The following is a 27,123-nucleotide window of genomic DNA, read 5'->3' as shown; positions in this document are numbered from 1 at the left end:
TTTCATTATCTAAAAATGCTATTAATGATAGTGGAGTTAGAATTAATTTACCAATTTGTGCAGACAATAGAGTGAACAGTACTACACAGATTTAATACTTTTCCTGTGGATGATTAGGAGAACCAATGGCTCCAACTCATGTAAATGGAAGAGAACATTAAATATCCAAATCATTCGGCAAACTGTTTATTCAATGTGGAAAAAATAGTAAAGACCAGACCAAAAAAAGAAAAAAGAAATAAAAGAAATAACCACTAAATAGAAGAGGAGACATAAAAATTATACAACCTGATCATTCTTTTTGTTTAAACCAATAATTCATAAACAGCCCAGAATTAGAACATCTCTCTAGATTTTTAAACAAAATAGCATCAGCTAGACGTGTGGATCTAATTATGTACTCTATAGTACAGCACACTTTGGTGTGCTGTTCTTTATTTTTATTTTTTTTTATTTTTTTTGCCAGAAAACTCCCTCACCTCCTCAAGAATTTTTTTATTAGCCTTAGCAAATAAAGGAATTTTAGTACTTTGTTTTATGACCACTGGCATTTGTGGCTACAATTTGGAATAACTACCGTAGCTTAGCAACTCTAATCTTAACAAAATAAATACAGCAGAGAGCAAACAGGCTTCATGCCATTCTAATATCTCACCATCATCCAAAAAAATGGAAAGGAGGGGGGGGTTCATGGAGAATGGTTTCCCTTGATTGGTTGCACTCCTCAAACCAAGCACAACACATTTCTTTGCATTTCCACAACAGGATATGTTGAGAAAAGGCACCTGGGATATGTTGAGAAAAGCAAGTCTACTTAGAACCACAGGGAACTTTGAAGGAAGGAGAGGAATAGGATTGGAATTAGGAAGATGTATAGAGGAGATGAATATTAAATTCTGCTCTCCACTGTAGTATTAACAGCGATGGCAACATCTGTCTGTTTTGTTAGTTGCATCCAAACCAAGACTCATGCTTGCATGGGCTCCTTCTCGCACATTGCCCCTTGTATGGCTCCATATTATAACTACAAGGAAGGCGGCAGTAAGATTAGAAGCAACAAGCTGATTAGATTTTGGTTTCATTCGAAAGACACAAGGCTCTTGTATGACAACATGTTACCAGATGCATCATTTGACACGTCTCACTTATAAAAATAACTTCTTGTTCATGTTGATCCAAATATACACACACATACAAACACACACATACATGCGCATGCACACACGCACGCAAGCGGGCTAAGTATGAAGCCTGCCATGGGTATATAACATGAAGCACTCTGTGGTTAGTGGGACTTGATTAAGAGTCGCCTCTACTGGATATAAAATCAACTCAAGCAAATCAGTAGCCTTCCTATACTCAAAGAATAAGCAGGCTGAGAAAGAAATTAGGGAAATGACATCCTTCACAATAGCTACAAACAATATAAAGTATCTTGGTGTGACTCTAACCAATCAAGTGAAAGATCTGTATAACAAGAACTTCAGGTCTCTGAAGAAGGAAATTAAAGAAGACCTCAGAAAATGGAAAAATCTTCCATGCTCATGGATTGGCAGGATTAATACAGTAAAAATGGCCATCTTGCCATTTTTATACAGATTCAATGCAATCTCCATCAAAATCCCAACTCAGTTCTTCATAGCGTTAGAAAGAACAATTCTCAAATTCATCTGGAATAAAAAAAAAAATACAGGACAGCTAAAACTATTCCCAACAGTAAAAGAACTTCTGGGGTAATCAGTATCCCGGATCTCAAGCAGTACTACAGAGCAATAGTGTTAAAAAACTGCATGGTATCAGTACAGTGACAGGCAAGTGGATCAATGGAATAGGATTGTAGACCCAGAAATGAACCCACACACCTATGATCGCTTGATCTTCAACAAAGAAGCTGAAAATATCCAGTGGAAAAAAAGATAGCGTTTTCAACAAATGGTGCTGGTTCAACTGGAGGTCAGCATGCAGAAGAATGCAAATCGATCCATTCTTATCTCCTTGTACTAAGCTCAACTCCAAATGGATCAAGGACCTCCACATAAAACCAGACACACTCAAACTAATAGAAAAGAAACTGGGGAAGAGCATTGTGCACATGGGCATAGGAGAAAAATTCCAGAACAATAGCTTATGCTCTAAGATCAAGAATTGGTAAATGGGACCTCATAAAATTACAAAGTTTCTGTAAGGCAAAGGACACTGTCAAAAGGACAAAACGGCAACCAACAAATTTAGAAAAGATTTTCACCAACCCTACATCCAACAGAGGGCTAATATCCAATATATACAAATAAGTCAAGAAGGGAGACTCCAGAGACCCTATTAAAAATGGGGTACAGAGCTAAACAAAGAATTTTCACCTGAAGAATTTTGAATGGCCGAGAAGCACCTTAAGAAATGTTCAACATCATTAGTCATTAGGGAAATGCAAATCAAAACAACCCTGAGATTTCACCTCACACCAGTCAGAATGGCTAAAATTAAAAACTCAGGAGACAGCAGGTGTTGGTGAGGATGTAGAGAAAGAAGAACACTCCTCCACTGCTATTGGGATTGCAAGCTGGTACAACCACTCTGGAAATCAGTCTGGCTGTTCTTCAGAAAACTGGGCATGATACTTCCAGAGGACCCTGCTATACCACTCCTGAGCATATAACCAGAGGATTCCCCAGCATGTAATAAGGATATGTGCTCCACTATGTTCATAGCAGACCTATTTATAATAGCCAGAAGCTGGAAAGAACCTAGATGTCCCTCAATGGAGAAATGGATACAGAAAATGTGGTATATTTACACAATGGAATACTACTCAGCAATTAAAAACAATAAATTCATGAAATTTTTAGGCAAATGATTGGAACTGGGAAATATCATCCTAAGTGAGGTAACCCATTCACAAAAGAACACACATGGAATGCACTCACTGATAAGTAGATATTAGTCCAGAAGCTCTGAATACCCAAGACACAATTAACATATCAAATGATTCCCAAGAAGAAGGAAGGAGAGGGCCTTGGTCCTGGAAAGGCTTGATGCAGCAATGTAGGGAATTACCAGGACAGAGAAGTGGGAGGGGGCTGATTGGGGAACGGGCAGAGGGAAGCGGGCTTATTGGACTTATGGGGAGGGGGAACCGGGAAAGGGAAAATCATTTGGAATGTAAATAGAAAATAAAAAAAAAGAACCTCCTCCACTCCATTGTTTCCTAGCTCTATTCATCGTTTCATCACATCATGAAATGTGAAGTCTCAAAGCTTGAGACCTTCTTCTTCAGACCAAACTGGATTAAATGGAAAAGGTGAAGTGAGCCTGCCTGCCACGTGCAATGATTTCTATAGAACTACTTGGACCATTTTCTGGCCAGTCAATTCACTTCTACTCTCCATGTCCTTTCCCTGGAGTCACGTGGGTGACTGTCAGCAAAAGGCTTGCTGTATTGATCAGGGTGACCTTCTACTCAATAGTGCCTTTTTGTTTGTCTTGCCATTGCAATGTTTTCGTTGTGTAGACCTTGCACCCATAAGCACTCTGCCATCAAATAGCAGCCCCAGCCTCTGTAATATTTCAACCACCAGATTTAACCACTGATCTTCCCCAATGTCAAGCCATTGAGTTCCAGTTCTCTACTCTTGCAAATCTTTCATTCCACCCATTTCCAATTAGCCATGAAGTTTCTTTATGCTCCTTGGTTTCCTTTTGGTTGAATGATGGGTTTCAGGATTCCCAACAGTGATCTCCCATTCTCCTGCTGCCAGCATGCTCATGGTTAATTTGAACAAGTACTTTCCTGCTTGGAATTCTCTCCTTCCAATGACTTACAACTCTCTAAGTGTTAAGATGCATTGATTTCTCAATTTGTATTTCCTGGAATTTCTTACAATTGGAGTCTTATACTGCAGCCAAATCAATCTGTTCTTAATGATCCTTCCAATGTATCATGTTGATGCATGATATTATATTTTATACTAGAGAACCATGATATTTTCATTATAATGTTTCATAATCATTTGCTTGCTTGTATATCTCGTTAGACTCTACACTGAAAACTGTAAGTCACAACCTATGGTTTAGTGTTCTCTATATTGTGGCCTCAGTATAATAGGTCCTTGCCTATCAGCCCCTTTCCTTTGCCGTTTAACTTCCTAGCTTTCAAATGATAAAAGCACAGACTGCATTGACTTGCTTTAGACTCTTATTTTGATCATTTTAGAAGCATGTTTTACAAAGCACAAGCACAGTCAGAATAAAGCCAATGATAATGACTAGGGAAGGAAGACACTGGATACAGGTAAGCGGGCAGGTCATAAATTCTGAGTTTTACAAGAGATATACTGTCATATATTATTTTATAATACAATTGAATTATGGCTTGGACTTATGATGCAAAATTAATAGGAAGCCCAGGGTGAAAGATTCTATACATTTTAGACAATGTGTAACTCATATAATAGAGCATATATATCACATGATAAAGAAGACATATGAAGTATTCAAGGGTATAATTAAATTTCTTGAGTCTACCTTTTAGAGCAGACTTAAAAAGGACACCACTAATTTTCCACATGGGATACAATTGCAACTGTTCCTATCAAATATTAGCTCCGTCCTACTGATAACAGTGCTAAATGTTGACTGTGAGAATGCTGAAGTGAAGATAAAGTCACAGGGGGAGCATTGTCATGTCCGGGGAAGGTAAGGGTAGAGGACTTTAGAGGGAAAGAGAGAAAATGAATACAACAGCACCCAGTGTTTGTCTCCATTTTTTTTAATATCATCTTCATATCTTCATTTACATTGCCATGGTAAAACCTTTCCCAATTTCCCCCCTCCCCAAAGGCCCACAACCCCTCCTCCCTTCCCCTGCCTCCATGTATATGCCCCTCCCCCCACACACACACCACTCCCACCTCCCCCACCCTCAGTTTCCTTTTATTGGGGCCTCTTTTGAGCCTTTACCTGACCAAGGACCATTCCTCACACTGATGCCCAACAAGGCCTTCCTCTGCCACATTTTTGGCTGGAACCATGTGTGCCCCTTGGTTGATGGTTCAGTCCCTGGGAGTCTTGTGGCATCTGGGTGACCGAAATCATTGTTCTTCCATGGGGCTGTAAGCCCCTTCAGCTCTTTTGGACCACCCTCCAGCTCCTCCATTGGGGCCCCCATGCCCAGTCCAATAGTTGGTTGCTAGCATCTGCCTCTGTATTTGTAAGTCTCTGGCAGGGCCCCTCTGGAGGGTTTGTCTCCTTCTATAATCAAGCTTCCAACAGGTATGCTGCCATGTTCTACCTACTTGGCTCACCAGTTTAAACACAAAATATGCAGCTTTATGAAAATTTAAAAAACAATGTATACATTTTTAGCATTGAGTATGCTTTAGATATCATTAGATATAACTAGATTGTTATTAAACACGGTATTAAGCCCTATACATGGCACCAGGCATCTTTATACTAAAGAACCTACTTGTCGGTAAGAAAAAGTTCAAATTTGACGGCATATTCTGTACTTTTATTTGATGATCCTCCCATCTTGAGACTCTCAACTTTGCCTTCATAATACGGTGTTCTATGAAACACAGCAGATTGAAGAATAACTGGGATACCGAGGAACAGGACAGCATAGTCTCCTGTCCTACACCGTCTCTGCTTTGCTGCATAAGCAAGAATATGACCCTTATTCTTTTTCTGTAAATGTATAAAAAAGTATCAAAATGTGAAGCAATAATGATTTTTCTAAGACTCTTGACACTGTCAATACTTTTTAATAGTTTCTCTGTTCCCCAGAATATCTTCATACACTCTCAGTGTTAATAGTGTATAGTGAACTTTGCTATCTCTCGGGAATAAAAGAGCTTGCTCGCTGCCTATCTACACATATGTATTTAACAATGCGTGTTATTGTTACGTAAATGGAGGCTGTTGTCAATTTTAGTGTGCTGCCATATCAAAAGAACAAAGCAGGCAGGAAGATCAAGAGGATGATCTAACATACCCACGCTAATAACAAAGTCAGTGTCCTAAATGGTGGTTGGCAGCCCTCTTCTGCAGAGGTTGTTTTAAACAGCATCAGTCGACAAAGTGGTGCAAACACACTGGCTGGTGACAGGGAGAACACATTTTAAACTGTCAACCTTTCTGCTGTCCTTTGAATGAATAGCAATTACATAACTGGAGGAACCTTATTTTGCATTTGAAAAAATATATATAAAGCAGTTTGCAAAGTGTTATGCAAGACTCTGTCTTCTAAATTCTTTGCAGAAATTCAGTACTTATTTTTAACTGTCATCTCTTTTTTCCTGTTGTTACCTTTTCTCTTGGTAAGGTCGGCATCAGTATTAAGTAGTTCGGAATTTAAACTGTTTTCTATTTAAATTATTAACAAATTCATTTACAGAGTACATCGGTATTTAAGTGCACTTAAAGTCCAGTTTAGAATTTCCTCAGGACCCTGTGCTTTTCCATACATCAGAATTACAACATTAAAGTACTTAGCTGATTTTCAACTATTTTGTTAAAGTTTTAAGCTGTTTTGTCTTAAAAGACGAAGGAAGAAAATACTAGCCAAAATAATTTCATATGAACAAAATTTTATTGGGTCTCCTCTCTCCCCCGATTTCCATCTTTGGAAATCATTTTGGAAGGAAAAAGAAAGAAAAAAATCTTTAAAAATGCAGACTTGACGCCAAGAGAAATACATTGCTGGTACCCTAAATAGTTAATGTATTTTCTAAATGAATGATTTAAAATAGCTATTAAAGGAGAGGAAATGAGCTTAGGTTTCTAGTAATGACTTCTCCTCTTCAGAACGAAATCTGTAAATCCCTGATTGCAATGCCAAATCCCCCAAGGACCAGCAGTGCTGGGACCGAGGCTCACTGGCTTTGTGTTTAATAGCTCTAGATAAGTAGCATGATTTTTATATATGTAATTTGGGAGAATATTCAGAATTTATAGTCCTGGAGACAATTTATGAATGAATTCCCTTTTGAAAGTACATTATTCTAAAAATTGACTATTCCACCCAAATTGTAAGCAAAGCACATAGGAATGTGAGAAAACTGGATATAAATGTAGGGACAAATATGTGTGTGTTCATGTTCATATATGCACGCGTGTGCACACACATACACACACACACACACAATCTAAGGACCATTTTATCAACAAGAACATAATGATTCAGTCTAGGATTGTTAATAAAAATGCATTTCTAACTATCACATTTGAGTCTATTATTCTAAGTTAATTGCATTTGCCCTAAAGAGACTTACAGCTGGCTGTCAGCCTGTTTGTGGCAGTTCTGTTTCATTCATCAGTCAATCTTGTCTCCTCTCCCTTTTTTACATCCCATATATTGATCAGATAGATTTCCTAGCATATTTCCCTGGCTTTCATAGCACTGAAAAAAGTAATCATCTTGATGTTATCGAATGCGTTGCATTACCTCATTTGTTTGCATGTTACATTAATTACTATTTCAGTAGCAAACAGGATGGCCTTTTGACAGGCTCGTGGGACTGCTGTTAAACATAATAAATGGAACTCACTCAAGGAAGCATCAGGAAAGAACTAACCATGAACAACAAGTCTACACTACAGTGGTTGGGTGCATCTGGGCTTGCCAGACTGGAAGCCCAAGTATTCATCATGATCAACTTTAATTCTTAATTGTGGTGCATTCCAGAAGAGGGATGCATCCTGTTCAAACTGGTTCTCAGAAGAGAATGGACTACTCCTAGCTGGCTCTGAAGGGGATCAAAGAAATAAGTACACACCTTGTCTCTATTCAAGCCAGTGATGACCACAAGAGCACAGAGTGGGGGCATAATATCATAGACTGTTGGGGATATTGTGGTTAGGATATGAGTCTGAGAAGAATTGGAATCTTCCTTGTGTGAGCCAAGGACAAGAGATAAAATGTATCACAAGGTAAGGAGATAATTGCAGATCAGAAGCAGGGCAGTTAAAAGGCAACCCTAAACTCTACTGTTACTAAGCCTAAGAAACCATAGACAGTTGACACAGTGTTTTCTCCTGGGTCTGTCCATGCATCCTGCAAGACACAAAGCCCTCTGAACACTGTCTTGGCAGTGCCTGGCTTCTGTGTTTTTTATGGGAATTCCTGTCCAGCTGTGCCTTTCAACCTGACTTTAGGGCAGTGATTTCCACTTGGGGAAGAATTCACACACACACACATGCACGCACACACACATGCACACACACACACACACACACACGCATGCACACGCACACGCACACGCGCACACACACACACACACACACACACACACACACACGCACCGCGCGCACTTATCACACCACACCATACACCAGGGCATACACGGAGTATCTGGAAATATTGGAAAAAGTACTGTTGGCATCTAACAGTAGAGAGAGGCTATAGAACCTGATACCTAACCCCTGACCAAATTATCCAGCCCCAAATGCTGACAGTGGCCATGTTAAGAAAACCTTCCTTAGTAGATGGCTGGAATGTTCTTAGAGCTAGATCAAAATAGTACATCACAGGTCACTAGCAGCTCAGTAAGCAGTACTTGAAGAACTTGAGAGGCAGAGAAAAAGGCACAGCATCTTCCTCTTGCCTGTTAAAGAACACAATTCTTTATATAGCTCCCCAGGACCACTGAGCCAAATGCAGCCCCAATTTCAAAGTGAACAAAGGAATATGAAGCCTATGGCTTGATGGGTGATGTTTCAGAGATCTTTAAGGCAAAGCACCTGAAAAATCCTCAATGAAAAGGCTCAGCAAGAAAATTATGTCAGAGCTCCTAATCCTCTAGGGATCTTAACAAGACCTTCATGGGCCAAAGGCTGTGCAGCAGAAGACAAAGGAGGGAGAGAACCGTACAATCTAGAGAAGGATTGTGGGTAAGAGACAAGAGAAAGCTAAAGTAGAATCATGTAAACAAAACAAAACTAAACTAAAAAAGAAAACAATGTCACATAACTGTTATATCTTCATGCTCTTGAGAAATTAATATTTAGGGTAGGCCTGGGGCAATGTTTTTCCAATCTGTTATTTTGATGGTTATTTTTTTTTTACCTACCTGACTAGACACTCTACCAGCCATCCCTTTCCTGGCACAGATGGCCAAGACATTTGCTATGTCAAATACTCCATATTTCCACAGCCACCCACCCACCAGACAAAAATTAGATTACCAATGCTTGTGTAAACTTTCCAAGCCCTGACACAATAAGATTCCAGGAAATGTACATGCATGGCTAAAAGCAGCATTATACATAATGCACTGTAATTCCAACAGACAAGTTGCTATCCTCGATAGATATACACAGTTCCCATGCCAAACACATGAACGTCAATACATTTTTCTCGAGTTAAAATGGAAACCATTTAACAGATATAATGGGCACAATGAATTTCATTTTGCATTACTAATGCAGCAGAGAAGGAGGCAAGTTTTGGCAAGGATTGCAATGAGGCCAAGAAAAACAGGAAACAACTTAGAAGCTAGCATGCTTTTCTAAGCTTCTGCCTCAAAACCTGGTCATGTGGCACTGAGATTTCAAATTCCTCACCACAAAAACAACTGTCCTGCAAAGGAAAGGAAATGCTTTCATAACAAAATCATAGATGCATTTTACCAAAACAACCAATGATGTCACTGTAGTGTTGTTTCCCTAATTTCTGAAGAATTATCCCAGTCACATTGACCTTAGAAATCAAGTAGAGGCCAATATCTTGGTGTGTTGTTTAAAAGAAGTGGGGGAATGAGGTGTCTTAGGAATCAAGGTCCCACCATACCACCATCCTACCATACACTTTTCCATTGGAAAACATATCCTTTCCCTTGCTATTGTAAACACATCAAGAATCACAGGATGCATTATTAACCAGGAAACTGTCTTAACTTTCCCCACCAGAAAAGATGGTGCATCCAGTCACTCCACACTGAAGAATAGTGTTGGTATCATCTAATAGGCCTAGATACTAAATACCAGCTCTGAACGCATGTTCTTATGAAGTCTATAATGACGGTAGAAAGAACAAAGTTATAAGAATCAGACCTTGCTCCAAAAACCATCTCACTGACTTCTGAACTTTATGAAGAGAAAATCAAAAGTATTTTTTTCTGTCTATAAAATGGGTACAATGCTTTCAATACAAATAGGTTTTAGGAAAGCTTAAATGCAAAGAGCCAATACAATAGAACCACCATATGAAGGAATGAGGAAACAGGACTGAACGCCTATCCTTTCTGGTCTAAACCCTTCCGTTTACTTCTTTACTATGAATTTGTATAAGTTGCTTAACACCATTAATCTCCACTTCCCTAATCTCAAAAATGGAAAGATGCAATTACAACACATTTGAGAAGAAAACAGCTTAAAATTGCTGCACTACAACTGTAGCCTTCTTTACACCTTGCATCATATTTACAAGTGAAGCATAAACATTTTAGAGTTTGGCATCAATATAATTTATAAAAGCCCTTTGAAACATTAAGTGCATAGACAGATATATTTAGGAAAAAACCTCTGGAGAAGCATGAAAGCATGTTCTTCATTCTGTTTACTGTGCTCTCCTGGAATCATTGACTTAGCATCAATTTTACTTTTTACTTTCTAAAAAACAAAGCTAAACTTTTCCATAGAGAAGGGTGCAAATCAAAACGTGATGACAGTATACATGGATCACCCTCACTAGTTCTTCCACACTACTTCACTCCCAGGAACGGATGCCACCAGTGCTTGGCTAATACGTTGCATGTGCTACCTCATCCTAGTAGACATCATGATGACCAAAGACACATCACAGGCTAAAAATGTATTAGCCAAAGTCTCTGATGTGTAATAAACAATGACTACCCCTTTAAAAACCAAATTTTATTTGACTGTGAAAAGTAATGATGAATTAGTGAGCTATTAACTTGGACCATATAGCAAATGGTTCAGGCTTTCAAGAGATAAGTCAGTGCTTTCAAACCATTTCTCAAAGATCCATAGAGTGCCATCTGATAGACTGTTATTGAAAATTGGAACACTGCTTAATATCTTAATTGCTGCATCCCTGTGATAAGCCCTGGCATGAGACAATAATTCTTACTTATAGTTTGTTTCATTTGCTACATACCAAATAAACTTTTCCAAACAAGGGGCTTCTGAAACTACCATGCTTTAGCCAGATGAAAAAATAAAACAGATTGGGACTCCAGTCAGCAGTAGAAAGAGAAACAAATTAAGTACTTATAATTGAAGCTTGAGGAACGAAAGAATTCACACTTCCTTCCAGCCATTATTTCAGACAGTCTGGTGTCAGAATGAAAATCCAACCCGTGCATCTGTTTATATTGCCAAGGATTTTCACAGTAAGAAGGGCTAGGAAACACATATTTTTTAATTAGCGTCCAAATTCCAAAAGAACTCCAAAAAATAGGAAGTCAAAAATATATGTTCTCCTGATTTTTATTGTCCGCTGTCTACACAAAGACAAAAATCCACTTTGCTTACTTCTCTTTCACAAATACCAGTGAAGGGATGAAAAAAAAGTAATTCTGTTGCTTTGGCCACAGACTTGGTGATATTCCCCCCTGTTTTCCTGCTTGCTTCTGCCTTAGTTACAGCCTGTCAGTTTCCCAGGATGACATAATATAAGAAAAGCAGATTAAGGAAGGTTTCATTCATAGGGAATGCTCACCAAAATGGCTCCCTCACCAAGCCCTGGAAGCTGAAGACCAGTGGCCATCTAGAATGGCCAGCTTCCACATGAGAATGAAGATCCTGCTTTCCAAGAATTGGTACTGACTGTGCTTATCTGGAGCCTCTAAAGAATGAGAACTCTTTACATCCAAATCAATGACTAGCACACTGTAATTCAGGCCTATCACTGCCCTGCTTTTACACCTCATCAGAGAAAACAGAGCTGTCGTCTGTCATCTGCTCTCACTCTGATGGTTCATTTGCTCATGGGGAAAAAAGGGGAAGAAAATAACGTAATATCCTAACATAATAGTAAATTGATTTTGTTGCTTCATTTATTTAGTAAAAATGCATTTACAGATGATTGGCTATTTCCCAGGCATTGAACTTGTATGGGGACAGTGAGCTGAAGAAAACATCAACATATGATACATAACTATATTAGAAGGTTACAGATCTCTGCTAAGGGGAGGGCAAAATACTGGGGAGCCCTGAACAACTCAAGAGTGCTTGATCCACTGCAGACTTGAGCCTCATTGATCTTTAGACAGGGTTAGCCCTTGCATTTTTTATTGACAAAGGAAGGTAGAAATTAGAACAAAAATAAAATAATTCTTTACAGTTACAGAGCTCTTGTATGGGAAATAAAAGGAGCAGAGCTTGAGTCTGATACCTGAATCTCTAATGCAGAGAGCTTATCTTAAGAAAATAATCACTTTTGAGGTGGAGGTTTGAATATGAAATGTCTCCAAGAGGAGAACATGTCTAGACACCTGGACCTCAGCTGTTGCGGCTCTTTGAACTGTTGTGGATCCTTTTGGAGGAAGGGTCACACTGTAAGTAGTGGTTCCCCAGAGGTAGGCCTGGAGGTTTTATAGTACAGTCCCATTTCATAGTCACACTCTTCTCCTTCTTGACTGTATATGTGACCCATTGCTTGCCATGCCTCCAACCATGATATATTTTGTCCTCTTGAATTAGAAGCCAAACTTAACCCTTCCTTTTGTAAAGTTGCTTCTTGTCAGGTATTTGATTATAGCAGCAAGAAAAAAGTAACCATTATAGTGGTCTCAGACATACATTATTAAGACAGAAACTTCGCAACAATGAACTTTGAGAAGAAAATCAAGTTGACATCCAAATTATACACACAGCATCCTGTGTGGGGGAGAAGAAGCAATGAGAGGTCATGTCGGCATCCTTGTACTGCTCCCACTATACTAATATCTGAAGGAACCTGGGAAATAACAGACTATCAAACTCAAGTGACTACTCTCTAGATTTGGGCAAGGATGGGCACAAGATATGAGTAAGATGATTAACCTGGTGTGGACTCAGCATCTGCTTTCTTCTCCTTAAGGCAAACTGAAGAGAACTGTTTAAAGTCAACAGGCAGGTCAACACAGGCCACAGCAGCCAGTTTAGTCCTCTCTACGCATTCCACTCTAAGATTCAGCGTCTAATTTTGAACCGTCTTTGCAGTTTGTTTCTGGCATACCTTCACAAAACTAAACATTTCTACTCTGGATATTTTAGGAGTTATAAAGCAAAAGCTAAATAATTAAATTTACAGAATTCAATAAGCATAAAAAAGTCAGGAAGAAAATGGAGTAAGAAAAACTAATTAAGATTAAACCTCCTGTACAGTTTGTTTCTTTTTCCTTGGGAAGTCATCAATGCTCACGCGGTTTAGATAAAGGGGTAATTTTTAGAATCCAGAACAAGGCAAGATTCTACTGCAAACAAGGAACAAATAAATAACAAACAAGAAATAATCACTCAATTTCCCCCATTGTTTTAAGATTATGTTGCTCCATTTAAACTCTCCTATAAATCCTGATGAGTTCATCTAGTTTTTCTGACCTAGTAAAGGAGGGACTCTCTATCTATAGCCATGTCTAACAAAGAAGCTACAATAGCACCAGATACAAATAATCACCAATAGCTCTGACTCAAAGCATTCCAGAATATATTTTTACTTTTCAGGCACTTCCAACCTACACGTATAGGTATTTAAAACAACAAGAGATTGTCTCACATATTTTTGCAAAATAGATACACATAAGACAATAGGTTCAGTTCAGTGGGTATAATTATCCTCAGCGTCTGTCCTCTAAGGATGGAGAAGGAAGAAGGATAAATGATCAAGGTAGCACAGCAAAGGGCTCCACAGGTAAAAAGGCATTACAGCAGGATGCCATGATCATAGCGGGACATCAGAGACTGGGTAGAAGTCTCACTAAAAAGAATGAAAAGAATGGCTTGCATGGCGAGACCACGTCAGGAAATTTTGAAGTATGATTTTAATTTGGTTCCCGAATTGCATTTGAAAGAGAGAGGACATGGACAGAGCTAGTCCACACCACTCACCTATAAAGCTCTGTCTGTCCACAGTCTGGTTTACTGTGTTTAGCAGAAAATAGTTCTAAAAGATGAAATATATATTATAAGTATAAAATTGAGGGACATATTATGTGGGGGAAACCCAGTTTCTCAAGAGTAAGGATAGCATAGCTTCATTTACATCAAGCAATAAAATCATGTATGCTTTCGTGGATACCTGTAGAAGTCCTGGGAAGACATAGCCCAAACTAATGCCAAAGCTATCTTCCAGACAGTGGGTTCAGACAGAAAAGTGGGGTGAAGTGGAGGTATTGTTATTTGACATACACTAAAAAATGCACCTGCCTGCTGCCGGTTTGACATATGTACATATATACATATACACACATAGATGTATAAAAGTTATCTCTTTAGGTAATGGCATATGACTGGCAGGGCAAGGAGCATGAGCCTTCTAAAATTAAAAGCATATTGTTTTCGTCACCGCAGCAGGTAGCTAATACGTTAAGATATGCATTGAAAAGAACAGCTTACAAATGGCATCATCTTAGCACCAATAAATGAGCATGCACGTGGAGCTCCTTCAAGGCTAGTCAACAGATGAATATAATTGACAAATTCATATGCAAACTCCACATATGAGTGATAAGGATCAAGGGAAGATTATAGTCTTTTTTGTTTTATGTACAAGGAATTTAGCTCATCAAGTATCTGTCTTTAGAGATACTATCTTGGGAATCATCTGGAAGACAATACTTAGGCCTGGAGATGACAAATGTGAGTATTTCCAATTAAGGCTTGGCAGTCATTGCCACTGAGAAGCCTGTGGGTGAGTGGGTGAAGATGAAGGGCCATAGGGGGCGGGGAGGTAGAAAGGCAAGATGCTTCCAGAGATGACGCCAAAGAAAGTTATGGAAAAGTATGCCTTCTAGGGGTTGGGGAATGATTCATTGCTCATTCATACATAGCCAATATTTTCAAGAACCCTGAGCTAAACAAATACTGTATAGGTTTGAGGTCAGAATTGTGGAATTTTGTTTCTTTAAAATACAAACAAACAAACATGCAGGAGTAATGGAGAGGGTGAGGAGAGGGTGATACAGCAAATTCTCATGGAGAACTGACTTATTTGGGGGCGTGGGAGTGTATGTGGGGGCAATCATATTTACTGAGCAACCATTGACTTGACAAGAAATACACAACCTTTAAAATTATACTGTTCTCTTTGTATGGATTGAGATGGCTAAGATCATCAAGTGGGCAGGATCTAGAATCACCTAAAAGATGAACCTCTGAGCATTCTTGGGAGGGATTTAGCTCTTGTACTTTGAGGGATTATTTAGATTGAATTAATTAAAGCAAAGTAACTAACCATAACTTTGTGGCATGCTGTCACAGGCTGGTGTCCTGGACAGAATAAGGGGAAGAGCTAAGTACTAACTTTCTTCACTCCCTGCTTTTTAAGCACAGATAACATGTGACTCAGTGTCTCATGATCCTGCTGCTATGATTTCTTTTCTTTTCCTTTCCTTTCCTTTCCTTTCCTTTCCTTTCCTTTCCTTTCCTTTCCTTTCCTTTCCTTTCCCTTCCTTTCCCTTCCTTTCCCTTCCCTTCCTTTCCTTTCCTTTCCTTTCCCTTCCCTTCTCTTCCCTTCCCTTCCCTTCCCTTCCCTTCCCTTCCCTTCCCTTCCCTTCCCTTCCCTTCCCTTCCTTTCCTTTCCTTTCCTTTCCTTTCCTTTCCTTTCCTTTTCTTTTCTTCACTATAGTGGATTGTGCCTGAGAACTGTGGGGTGGTGGTGGTAAGAAGCCCTTTGTCTTTTATATTGCTTTGCCAGGTATTCTATCATAGCAGCAGAAAAGTAACTAGTATATGAATGAATAAAGGAGTCTCCATGAGGCAATACCACTTAGGAAGGTTAAGAATCATATTTGGGTGCCAACATGGTCGCTATAAAGTGGCCGAAGAAATATCTAGAAGGGGAGAAAAGTCTTCCATATTAGAGGAAAAGGTAGACAGGAGACTCACTGACCATGTCATAGAAAATAAAAATTGGTTTAATAAAAAAGAAAAGATAAAAGAAAGAAAGAAAAAGAAACCTACTGGTTTGGGTGATCACAGCTTTGTAATCATTAATTTATGTCTTTTTAATTAATTTGTTAAACACTGGCCATAGCTTCAAATTTTAAAAGGTCAATTTCATTTGGATTGGAGGGAAGGCAGTTGTGAAGGCTTAAGAACTAAGTGGATCCCAAAAGAATATGTGCTAAGGTTTCCTCCTAGTATGGCCTAGTAAAAATTTGGTCCAATAATGATAGTCAGGCTATGCATCTAGAGACTGAGGGACTGAAGCAGGTGAACGTGGGCTGATAATAGAGTACACCAAAAAGCTACCGAGCAAGCCCTAGGGGAAGGTGTCCGTTTAGGGAAGATGCTCTGCTCTTCTGAAAGGAATGAAAGGAAGCTCAAAGAACTTTAAGACTCCTTCATGGGGGGAACAATAGCTCCCAACCCCAACTCTGCATCAGAGGCATCCCCACATTTTTAAATCATGATGCCCGATCTGTGTGCCCAGACAAGGTAAAGGAGCAAACTTGAAGGTTTCTTCAGGATGAAGTGCCAAATCATTTTCCAAATATGAGAATCACAAGATTAGATACCCTTCTCCCAGTGGTTCTTAACCTGTGTGTTATGACCCCTTTGGATCACCTCACAGAGATCACCTGAAACCATCTGCATTCATGATCCTTATATTAAAATTCAGAACAGCAAATTGGTATAAAAGTGGATTGGAAAAAAATAAACCCGCCTTCAGTCCAAGAATTGACTGAGGCCATGCTGAAAAAAAAAATTCAGCAAAGTAGCAAAATTACAGTTATAACATAGCAATGATACAATTTTATGGTTGGGGGTCACCACAACACAAAGAACAACTCTAGTAAAGGAGGAAAGGATTATCAAGATTGAGATATCTGTCCCCTATCCAGAAACTATTTGGCCAAAGTGAAAGACAGTTACCAACTTTGTTTAAGATTGCGAATTTTCATGATCAAATGGAATTGATTAATCTATGTGTATAGGGTGTCTGTGTGCGTGCGTGCATGTGTGTGTGTGTGTGTGTGTGTGTGTGTGTGAGAGAGAGAGAGAGAGAGAGAGAGAGAGAGCTTCTGTGTGTCTGTATGCCTAAATAAAGTCTGTTCAGTTTGTATAATGTTACCTGCATGTATGTTTTCACAAATTAACATGTTTTTATGAATATAAATGTTTTGCCTATATGTGTATATGTATGTAAACTTTATGCATGCCTGGGAGAGGCCAGAAACAGACATCAGATCTCCTGAAACTGGAGTTACAGATGATTTTGTGCTGCTGGATGAACTCAGGGCATCTGGGAGCATAGTCAGTACTTCAAGCCATCTCTCCAGCCCCGAAAACATTTTATACCAAAGAATAAATCACACTAGGAAGATAAGTGGAAAATTTCTAACTCTGTAGCAGGAGTAGAGGTCATGAGATAGACGGGCAGTCTTCAGGAGTTTTTGTGACAGTGTCTCATACATTCTACAGTGGCTTCAAACTCACTATGTAGTCAAGTATGACCTTGAACTTCCGTTACTCCTGATTTTACCTCCAAAGTACTGAAATTATAGCTGTGTTCAGTTTATTCAGTGCACAGGATTTCGTTCATGCTAGGCAAGTGCTCTACCCACTGAGCAAATCCCCAGCCTCGAGATACTGGGGCTTGATGTCTTGAAATTATCTTCTTCTTCTTCCTTGTGGGTAGTCTCAAGATCAATGCTTTTGGCTTAGCTCCACAGCAAGGTTCCCAGTCTCATGCATAGTGGTTCACACACTGTGGCAAGCAACATGTGGGGGTAATCATGACGATAGGGGTACAGACAAGACACTGGCTGTGATTTTATACCTTATAATAACAGTCATAATGATAGCTATGTTGTACATCCAACGGCCTTTAAAAGCATTAACATTTCACACTGTGCACATCCGCCCAGAGCAGATCAATATTTATTCTTCCAAGTGTGTTGAGTATACAATTGGGGCACCTCGGGGTGAAAACGTCACCCTGCCAGTGTCACTGAGTTAGCCTCAGCACTTGGAAATCACATCTCCCAATTCATTATGTCACAATAATAAAGTGACCCTTGCCTGTCAAACACATTCATTAGTAGTAAGGCAGGAGTCGGGCGGAAAGAGTAGACAATATTGCTCTGGGGAGTTACAACACTAAATAGCCATCATGAAACCATGACTGCTGTAGACACAGCATCAGTCCTGGAAGGAAAAAGTCACATGGGCAGGCATAACTACACATACATATGGATATATGGGCACATTCATGCTTACACAGAGAACAGCATGAGACCTTATTTTTGTGACTTCTTACCCAAGTTATTTCATCACTACTAAGTCTCTCCCTCCCTCTCATGTTAGTGTGTGCTTCACTAACAGCAAAGTGGATTGAATTAGGAACTAACAAGGCAAGGGCCCTGTACAAGATTAGATCAGGAGTGCTCACGCATGGAAAGAGAGCTCTTCAGTCCATGAAGAAAGAACCTTCAAAGACAACTCAGAAGTCATTCACGGCACAGTTCAGAGTTTGCCTCTGCTTTTGCATATTTTGAAGACTATAGCAATATACCTGTGATGGAATACACCTGGGGTGCAGTTTAGATGCAGGCTCCCTCCCACCCTTGACTTTGGCTGGTTTGTGGAGCTCTAGAGTTGGGGCTCAACTCAGAGAGAGGGAGGAAGATTCCCAGTGGGCACTGACTAATGAAAGAAAATGAGGGAGCGTGGCTTCCTGGCTACTAGGTCCTCTGGGTGTAAAACCCACAGAATCAGCAGCCCTTATCTTAGCAGATCTACCCCCTTGTTATTGCCTTTTCTCTCCTGTTTATTGTTTGTAGGTCCTGTTTCCTTCAAGAAACCTTTTTTTTTGTTTGCCAATTGGTGCCTTGCAGGCAATCTTATGTCAGCTGCATGACACACATTCTAAAATGCTCTGGTGTGCTTATAGACATTTGAAGTTGGTAGCAATAGGCCTGTTTGGTTCAGAAAGTAATGTCTACAAATGTATAACAGAGATGAGACCCCATAATGCTTCTGTGTTCGGGGCTGCAAGGCTCACTAGAGAGTCAGTACAATGAAACATGAGTGGGTGTGAATCTTTAGACTCAAATCCAAGTTTATATTTTTATTAAATTCTAGTAAGAGGAAGCTGCAAGAGTACAAGTCAGGAGGGCATACAACATACTTCAGTTCATATTTGGCCTTCGGCCTTGCTGTGGAGTGTGGGCCCCCAAACTCTCAAGGAAATTATATTAGGGGTACAGCATTGCATAGACAAAACACTTTGAAGTGTTTTGAAAAGGTCTAAAAATGAAACACTAGAATCTTTGACTAAGGGATTATACTTAACATGGCCCATACTTATTTACTTTTATGAAAAAACTGGGTATTAAATAATAAGCAATAAATATACATCTACCCATCAACTTCAAGAGCAATCTCTGTTATTCAGATCTTCAATTGGCTAAGGTTGTAGTAAGCATATAATATAGCTTATTCTTTCATTATTTACCTAATGCAAACCATAAGTTGCCACAGGTTTGGGGAACCACAGTGTAATACTTGCCAACAAGATTGGTGTGACATCAGTCTATACATAGCAGATTATTTTTTTAAAGTATTATTTATTGCTACGCTAGGAGTGTTTAGGATTTTCTACTTTAGCCTATCGAATGAAAAGCCCCATATCAGATGTTGTGGAGCTATGTTGACTTTCTTAAAAGAAGTGAGATATGCTGGGCAGTGGTGGCACAAGTCTTTAAACCCAGTACTTGAGATGCAGAGACAGGCAGATTTCTGAGTTCGAGGCCAGCCTTGTGTACTGTACAGAGTGAATTCCAGGAAAGTCAGGGCTATACAGAGAAACCCAGCCTCAGAAGAAGAAGAAGAAGAAGAAGAAGAAGAAGAAGAAGAAGAAGAAGAAGAAGAAGAAGAAGAAGAAGAAGAAGAAGAAGAAGAAGAAGAAGAAGAAGAAGAAGAGGAGGAGGAGGAGGAGGAGAAAATAGTATTATTCCAAAACAGTCCATAGTACCCTTGAACATGAGACATTTTGTGTCTAACCATACGTGTTCCAACCACAACCTCATCATTTTAAATTCTATCTTGAGTTGCCGAGTCCAAGATATCCAACTTTTTAAACAGCAGATAACATCCATTAAAAACTTAATGACAATGATAGATCACTTCCTCTGGTATGAAGCACATCATATAAGTATTAAACATCTCATACAATGAGTATCCAATATAAATTCCTGATGAATGCATAATTAAAGATTGAACCAATAAACATGTGATCAGCTCGATCGACTGACAATGACTGAAATAAATATTGACTCCTGAATTTTACAAACCTTTAAAAAAAAAAAAAACAAAAACATGATTTCTAACTACTGAAAACTCCACGCAACTGGAATCCTTCTCTGGAAATCAGTCTGGTGGTTCCTCAGAAAACTGGGTATGATACTACAGGAGGACCCCTTTATACCACTCTTGGGCATATACCCACAGGATTCCCCAGCATGTAATAAGGACACATGCTCCACTATGTTCATATGAGCCCTATTTATAATAGTCAGAAGCTGGAAAGAACCCAGATGTCCCTCACTGGAGGAATGGATACAGAAAATGTGGTATATTTACACTATGGAATACTATTCAGCTATTAAAAACAATTAACTCATGAAATTCTTAGGCAAGTGGGTGGAACTGGAGAATGTCATCCTGAGTGAGGCGACTGAATCATAAAAGATCACTCATTGTCTGCACTCACCGATAAGCAGATATTAGCCCAGAAGTTTGGAATACTCAGGACACAATTCACATATCAAATGATGCCCAAGAAGAAGGAAGGAGAGGCCCCTGGTCCTGGAAAGGCTCAGTGCAGCAGTGTGTAGGCGAATACCAGGACAGGGAAACAGGAAGGGGATGATTGGGAATCAGGAAGCGGGGGAAGAGAGCTTATGGGACTTTCAGGGAGGGGGGATCCTGGAAAGGCGAAATCATTTAAAATGTAAATAAAGAATATATAGAATAAAATAAAATTAAAAAAAAAAGAATCCTTCAGTGGCTCCTGATACCCAGTGACACAGGCTTTTGTTTCCAGTGGCTCTGAAATCCCTAGGGTCCTATTTAACTTTCTTCTGCACTCTCTCCCTTCTTCTTATCATCAAATACAGAATAAACTGTAAGAAACCATGTAGCATTGTGTGAGACCCACATGGAATGATATATATTATGCCCAACACATCTCTTGGGCAAGAATATCTTATCCATCTCAATGCTGTGCCGGAAGCTGAAGCCTCTTGCTCAGGAATATGGCTAGAGGGGTAAGCAGTCTCAGCTGCATGTACAGTCAGTCTCTGCAATTGACCTCCATCATGAGGAAAACATAACAGAGTTCTGAGAATGTTCTCTATGTATACTTGACACATTAGATATATTCATGCCCTTACTAGGCATCTTTCTGCACAGACATTAGTCTTGAAACTATTTCTTTTTTTTATTCGATATATTTTTTATTTACATGTCAAATGATTTCCCCATTCCTGGCTCCCCACTCCCGAAAGTCCCATAAGCCCTCTTCCCTCCCCCTGTTCCCCCATCCACCCCTTCTCACTTCCCTGTTGATTCACTTACCTTCTTGGAAGGATTCTTCTTCATACAGGCATTCAATAATGCTGATAATTACATTAAAATAAAGATCACAAAAGCATTTGAGTGTTCTATGGGGGACTCTACAATCTCAGTCCTGGAACTTACTACCAAGAATTCCTAGTATCTTTCCACTAGATTTTGCAGTTAAGAGCAATTGTTGCTCTCGCAAAGGACCCAAATTCCATTCCCAACATCCATAAGAATGTTGGGAATAACATACAGAATCACCTTCTGTAACTCCAGTTCCAAAGAAATCTGGGGACCTCTCCTAGTCACCAAGGGCACTGCACTCACATGGTACATATATTTCTGTAACTAAGAGACATAAATACAGAAAGTAAAAATACAAAAAGTTAAATAAATAAAATAAGTAAAACTATTCCTAAAATTCTATGCATGAAGGATAATCTTTTAGTAGCTCATAATTAGTCATGGCACATGTAATTCCTTTGAAGGTTAGGAAAGAATACTTAGGATGAAGAGGATAACATAGCTTACTTTTCAAATTAATCTTTGATCTTCTTTCTCAGGATTTTCCATCTACAAAATAGCACAATTGTATATTTTCTCCTGCTTTGGCCTTATCACATTGATTGTCTTTGTTAGTATTAAGGCATCTTACTTAAGAGTAATGGAGACCACTCCACAGTTAACCCCTTTCTCAGTTCTAAATACTGGAATATTCAGCACATGATGGTTGTGACTTGCACATGATAGTCTAATGGTAGCAGTGAACTGCTCAAATTTGAAATTACTAAAGTGTTTCATTTGTGTTTTATTAACCACATTATTCCTTTACCACTGTTGTTAACAGTTACTCATTAGCAACTTAGATTTCCTGTTTGTGCTATTTCTTAAATGAGGCTAGCAGTAATACCCAGTCCACGGAGTTTTGTGTGAAGCACAGAAGACTGTAGCACACTACCATTTAGCTAGCATTCCATGCTTGAAGAGCGATGGTGCTCACAGTTGACTCTCCCTTGTATCTGCATTTCCCCCCTATTCATTTCATTCTGACTCCAGCCTTGCACCCTACACAAACCACAGCAGCAAAGGCCATCAACATCTCTGCTTAGTTTTCATCTAAAAGGACACTCAGGGGAAAAGTTCCTGAATAGAACACCAATAGCTTATGCTCTAAGATCAAGAATTGACAAATAGGAAGTCATAAAACTACAAAGTTTCTGTAAGGCAAAGGACACCGTCAAAAGGACAAAACGTCAACCAACAGACTGGGAAAGGATCTTCACCAACCCTAAATCCGACAGAGGGCTAATATCTAATATTTACAAAGAACTCAAGAAAGTAGAACCCAGAGAACCAAATAACCCCATTAAAAAGTGGGGTACGGAGCTAAACAAAGAATTTTCACATGAAGAACTTCGGAGAGCTGAGAAACACCTTAAGAAATGTTCAACATCATTAATCATTAGGGAAATGCAAATCAAAACAACCCTGAGATTTCACCTCACACCAGTCAGAATGGCTAAGGTCAAAAACTCAGGAGACAGCAGGTGTTGGCGAGGATATGGAGAAAGAGGAATGGTGCCGAGGATGTGGAGAAACACTCCTCCACTGCTGGTGGGATTGCAAGATGGTGCAACCACTTTGGAAATCAGTCTGGCTGTTCCTCAGAAAACTGGGCATGTCACTTCTTGAGGACCCTGTTATACCACTACTGGGCATATATCCAGAGGATTCTTCAGCATGCAATAAGGACACATGCTCAACTATGTTCATAGCAGCCCTATTTGTAGTAGCCAGAAGTTGGAAAGAACCTAGGTGTCCTTCAACGGAGGAATGGATACAAAAAATGTGGTATATTTACACAATGGAGTACTATTCAGCCATTAGAAAAAATGAATTCATGAAATTCTTAGACAAATGGATGGAGCTGGAGAACATCATACTAAGTGAGGTAACCCAGTCTCAAAAGATCAATCATGGTATGCACTCACTAATAAGTGGATATTAGCCTAGAAACTTTGAATACCCAGGACATAATCCACAAATTAAATGATGTCCAAAAAGAATGGAGGAGTGGCCCCTGGTTCTGGAAAGACTCAGTGCAAGAGTATAGGGGAATTCCAGAACAGGGAAGTGGGAAGGGGTGGATGGAAGAATAGGGGGACGGAAGAGGGCTTATGGGACTTGCAGGGAGTGGGGACCCAGAAAAGGGGAAATCATTTGCAATGTAAATAAAAATAAAATAAAATAAAATATAAAAAAATAAACACTCAGTATCTTGGGTAAGGAGAGGCAAGAAACAAAGATGACAAAAGAGATAGGCTGACATCGCAGCAGCCTGGGAGGGTGGAAATTGTATCAGGGAAAGCCTGTACCTGACTCACAGGCCAATTTGGAAATAAGGACGGTTCAGTAAGAAGACAAAGTGCAAGCACTCCACTTCACTCTCCAGCCCATGCCCCACAGTGGCTTTCCCAAGACCCAGCTTGGGCTGCTTCTTAAAGCCTCTGCTTGGGCTTCTAAATAGGAAGCAGAGAACTTGGATATGTCAAGTCTGCAAATATTTCTTGAATTAGTAGGCGAACTATTAACATCTGTCTTCTTTCAGACTTGTCTGTTAGGTGCGGCACTACAACTAAAGGATGGGATCAACTGGGGAGGGGGAAGGGGAAGGAGCGGGAGAGAGAGGGAGGATGGGAGAGAGAGGAGGAGGGAAGGAGCAAAGGAGAGGCAGAGAACGTTGTGTATGTTGGAGTGAGGGCACTTGAGTGTAACCGTGAGTGCAACTGTGCATGTGTGAATTTGTTCAAGCCTTGCCACACTGCACACTCTCAGTGTAGCTGGCCTCAGACCTTCCAGCCAATTCTCCTTCTCCAGCTGCCCATTTCACGAAGCGAGTTGTAGAATTACAGATGTGCACTGTCACCACCTCCAGCTTCTTATGTGGGTCTCGAGTTCCCAGCTATCTGCCAGCTCTCCAGGTCCAGCCATCAGACTCACATCCCGGGCCCCTTTACCCACTGAGCCAGCTCCCTGCTCACCACAGTCCACTTATTTAAAAAGGGACCTTTTATCAATCCTGAAACACGTCTATCATCTTCCCCAATATGAAGACTTACTGAAGAGCAGCCTGGTCAGCTTCCCTCCCTCTACACCCCTTTTCATCATATAAACATCATATGCAAAGACACATTGCTGGGTGTTGAGGGATCAAAGCTTTGCTACCAAGATTTTCAAGTTCTGGGAGGCCAGCACTCTTTCTACTAGCAACATTTGTCTAAATGGAGCTCATTAAAATTTATTTCAACAATACCAGTGTCTATTTTAAGCTAAAGAATAGAACTTCTGAAGAAAATAAATCTAAAGTGCTTGTGTTCTTAGCACTAAAATATACTTTCACTCCATTACTTCACCTTCTTGATTCAAGGTACATTAGGCCTCTTTTGATCCAGAGGGAAAACATTTTTTTTTCCAAATGTTGTACAGAAAGCTTAGAATGAGGGCCCATGAGATGGCTCAGCAGGGGGAAAGCACTTGCTAAGCTAGCCTTGAAATGAGTCACGTGCACAGAACCCACACAAAGGAGGAAGGGGAGCAGTGGATCTACCAAGTTGTCCTGTGACTTACACATTATTACAGGGCATGTACACAGAGAGACACACATGCACAGAGAATTGAAGTTTAAAAAAAAAGAACAAACTTTGGAGTTACATTTCTACTGTTGGACTGTAAAAGGCAATCTATGCTCTGGTTGAGCTAGATTTTAACCCCGGCAACTCAGTGGATTTAATCCACTAGGGATAGAAAGCTGTTTGCACATGTTTCCAGACACTAGGCTGACCACATGAGGTCCTCAATTCCATAATTCTATGGTCATCAGTCACATAGGGCCACCTGACTGGACTCTACCTCCACAGTCACCTGGCTACAGCCAGGTATGCCCCGCCCCACAGTTACCTGGCAACACCCAGGCAGCCTGGCCCACTATAAAAGAGACCGCTTGGCCCCTCCTCCCTCTTTTGCCCTCTTCTCTTCTCTTCTCTTCTCTTCTCTTCTCTTCTCTTCTCTTCTCTTCTCTTCTCTTCTCTTCTCGTCTCGTCTCGTCTCGTCTCGTCTCGTCTCGTCTCGTCTCGTCTCTCCTCTCCTCTCCTCTCCTCTCCTCTCCTCTCCTCTCCTCTCCTCTCCTCTCCTCTCCTCTCCTCTCCTCTCCTCTCCTCTCCTCTCTTCTCTTCTCTTCTCTTCTCTTCTCTTCTCTTCCCTCTTGCTCTCCCTCTCTTATGTTTCTCTTTCCCCATTCCCTTTCCCTTCTTTCCAGTCTCTACCTTCCCTCTCTCACTCTATTCTTTTATAATAAAGTTTTAAGACCATGGGCTGCCTCCTTACATCTAAACCTACTCTGCTGGAAAAATGGAGCTCTCTCACATTACATGTACTTGTGTGTGTGTGTGTGTGTGTGTGCGTGTGTGTGTGTGTGTGTGTGTGTGTGTGTGTGTGTGTGTGTATCATTGCTCCTCCCTGTTTGTATGTGTGTGGAAGCCAGAGGTGGATATGGAATATCTTCTTAATCATGCTTCCCCTGGTCATTTCTGTTGCATGGAATATGCATATATACATCTGTGTGTGTACAATTGATACATTTGTGCAGGAGTATGCACCCCTGTGTGCATCTATGGAGACCAGAGGTTGCCCTTAGTGGTTATGTTCCTTACTGTGTTCAGTTAGGATATCTTTCTTCATTGAACGTGGCCATTTTGACTAGGGTAGTTGTCAGCAGGCTCAAGGATCTGCCTGTCTCTGTTCCCTGGTGTTACAGATGTTCAAGGCCAGGAGAAGCTTTCTTCAAGGGTGACAGGGACTCATACCAGGGTGCCAATCTAATTGTCCCTGTCTCCTCTACCTTATTATCTATGTTGGGGGGAGTCTATCTATCTCTCCCTCTCTAAGAACTTCCTGTTTCTGCTAGATTGGTCCTCAGGGTGACACCTACCAGGAGGGATCTGTGTATACCTTCCCATCCCCCAAACCCAAGTACTAGGGTCCCAGAAACAAGCATCTGTGACTGGCCTTGATGTGGGTTCTTGGAATCTGAACTAAGACTCTCATACACACAGCAAGTACCTTGCCCGAAGGACCATCTCTTCAGCTCTGGCATCATCATGTTCACAAAGAAGATTTTTGAGGCAGACAGAAAGCACCAAAGCGGTACCCACTGACTCCAATAATAAAAATGTGCACAGGAACAAAAGGCTGGGAGGTAGATGCTGTACAGTGTTTGGGAGATACAGAATACTATCAGAAGGAAGGTGTGGATAACAAAGCATTGTTAACTGAGTCATGACATTGCTATTCTAGTGCTGCCTGGAGCTGCCGAACTCGGCAAATGACTACCTTATA

At 40.2% G+C, this 27,123-nt stretch overlaps 1 protein-coding gene across 2 annotated transcripts in view; it reads left to right on the top strand.

The window, feature by feature from the left end:
* The window catches only part of Mdfic2 (MyoD family inhibitor domain containing 2), a 116,331-nt gene that overhangs the window by 58,691 nt on the left and 30,517 nt on the right, over positions 1 to 27,123 (top strand). Inside the window, exons 2-3 of one of the 2 annotated variants that reach the window (XM_052174434.1) lie at positions 6,394 to 6,408; positions 21,684 to 21,700. The exons of the other annotated variant lie outside the window; for it this stretch is intronic. Of the exons in view, the coding sequence (XP_052030394.1) occupies positions 6,394 to 6,408; positions 21,684 to 21,700 (32 nt within the window). The remainder of the gene's footprint in view (positions 1 to 6,393; positions 6,409 to 21,683; positions 21,701 to 27,123) is intronic. 2 annotated transcript variants of the gene reach the window in all.

Source organism: Apodemus sylvaticus, chromosome 2 (genome assembly GCF_947179515.1).
Source record: "Apodemus sylvaticus chromosome 2, mApoSyl1.1, whole genome shotgun sequence".
In the NCBI taxonomy this organism is placed as follows: Eukaryota; Metazoa; Chordata; class Mammalia; order Rodentia; family Muridae; genus Apodemus; species Apodemus sylvaticus.
The sequence above is the reverse complement of the archived record's forward strand: the minus strand, read 5'-3'. Positions and strand labels throughout refer to the sequence as shown.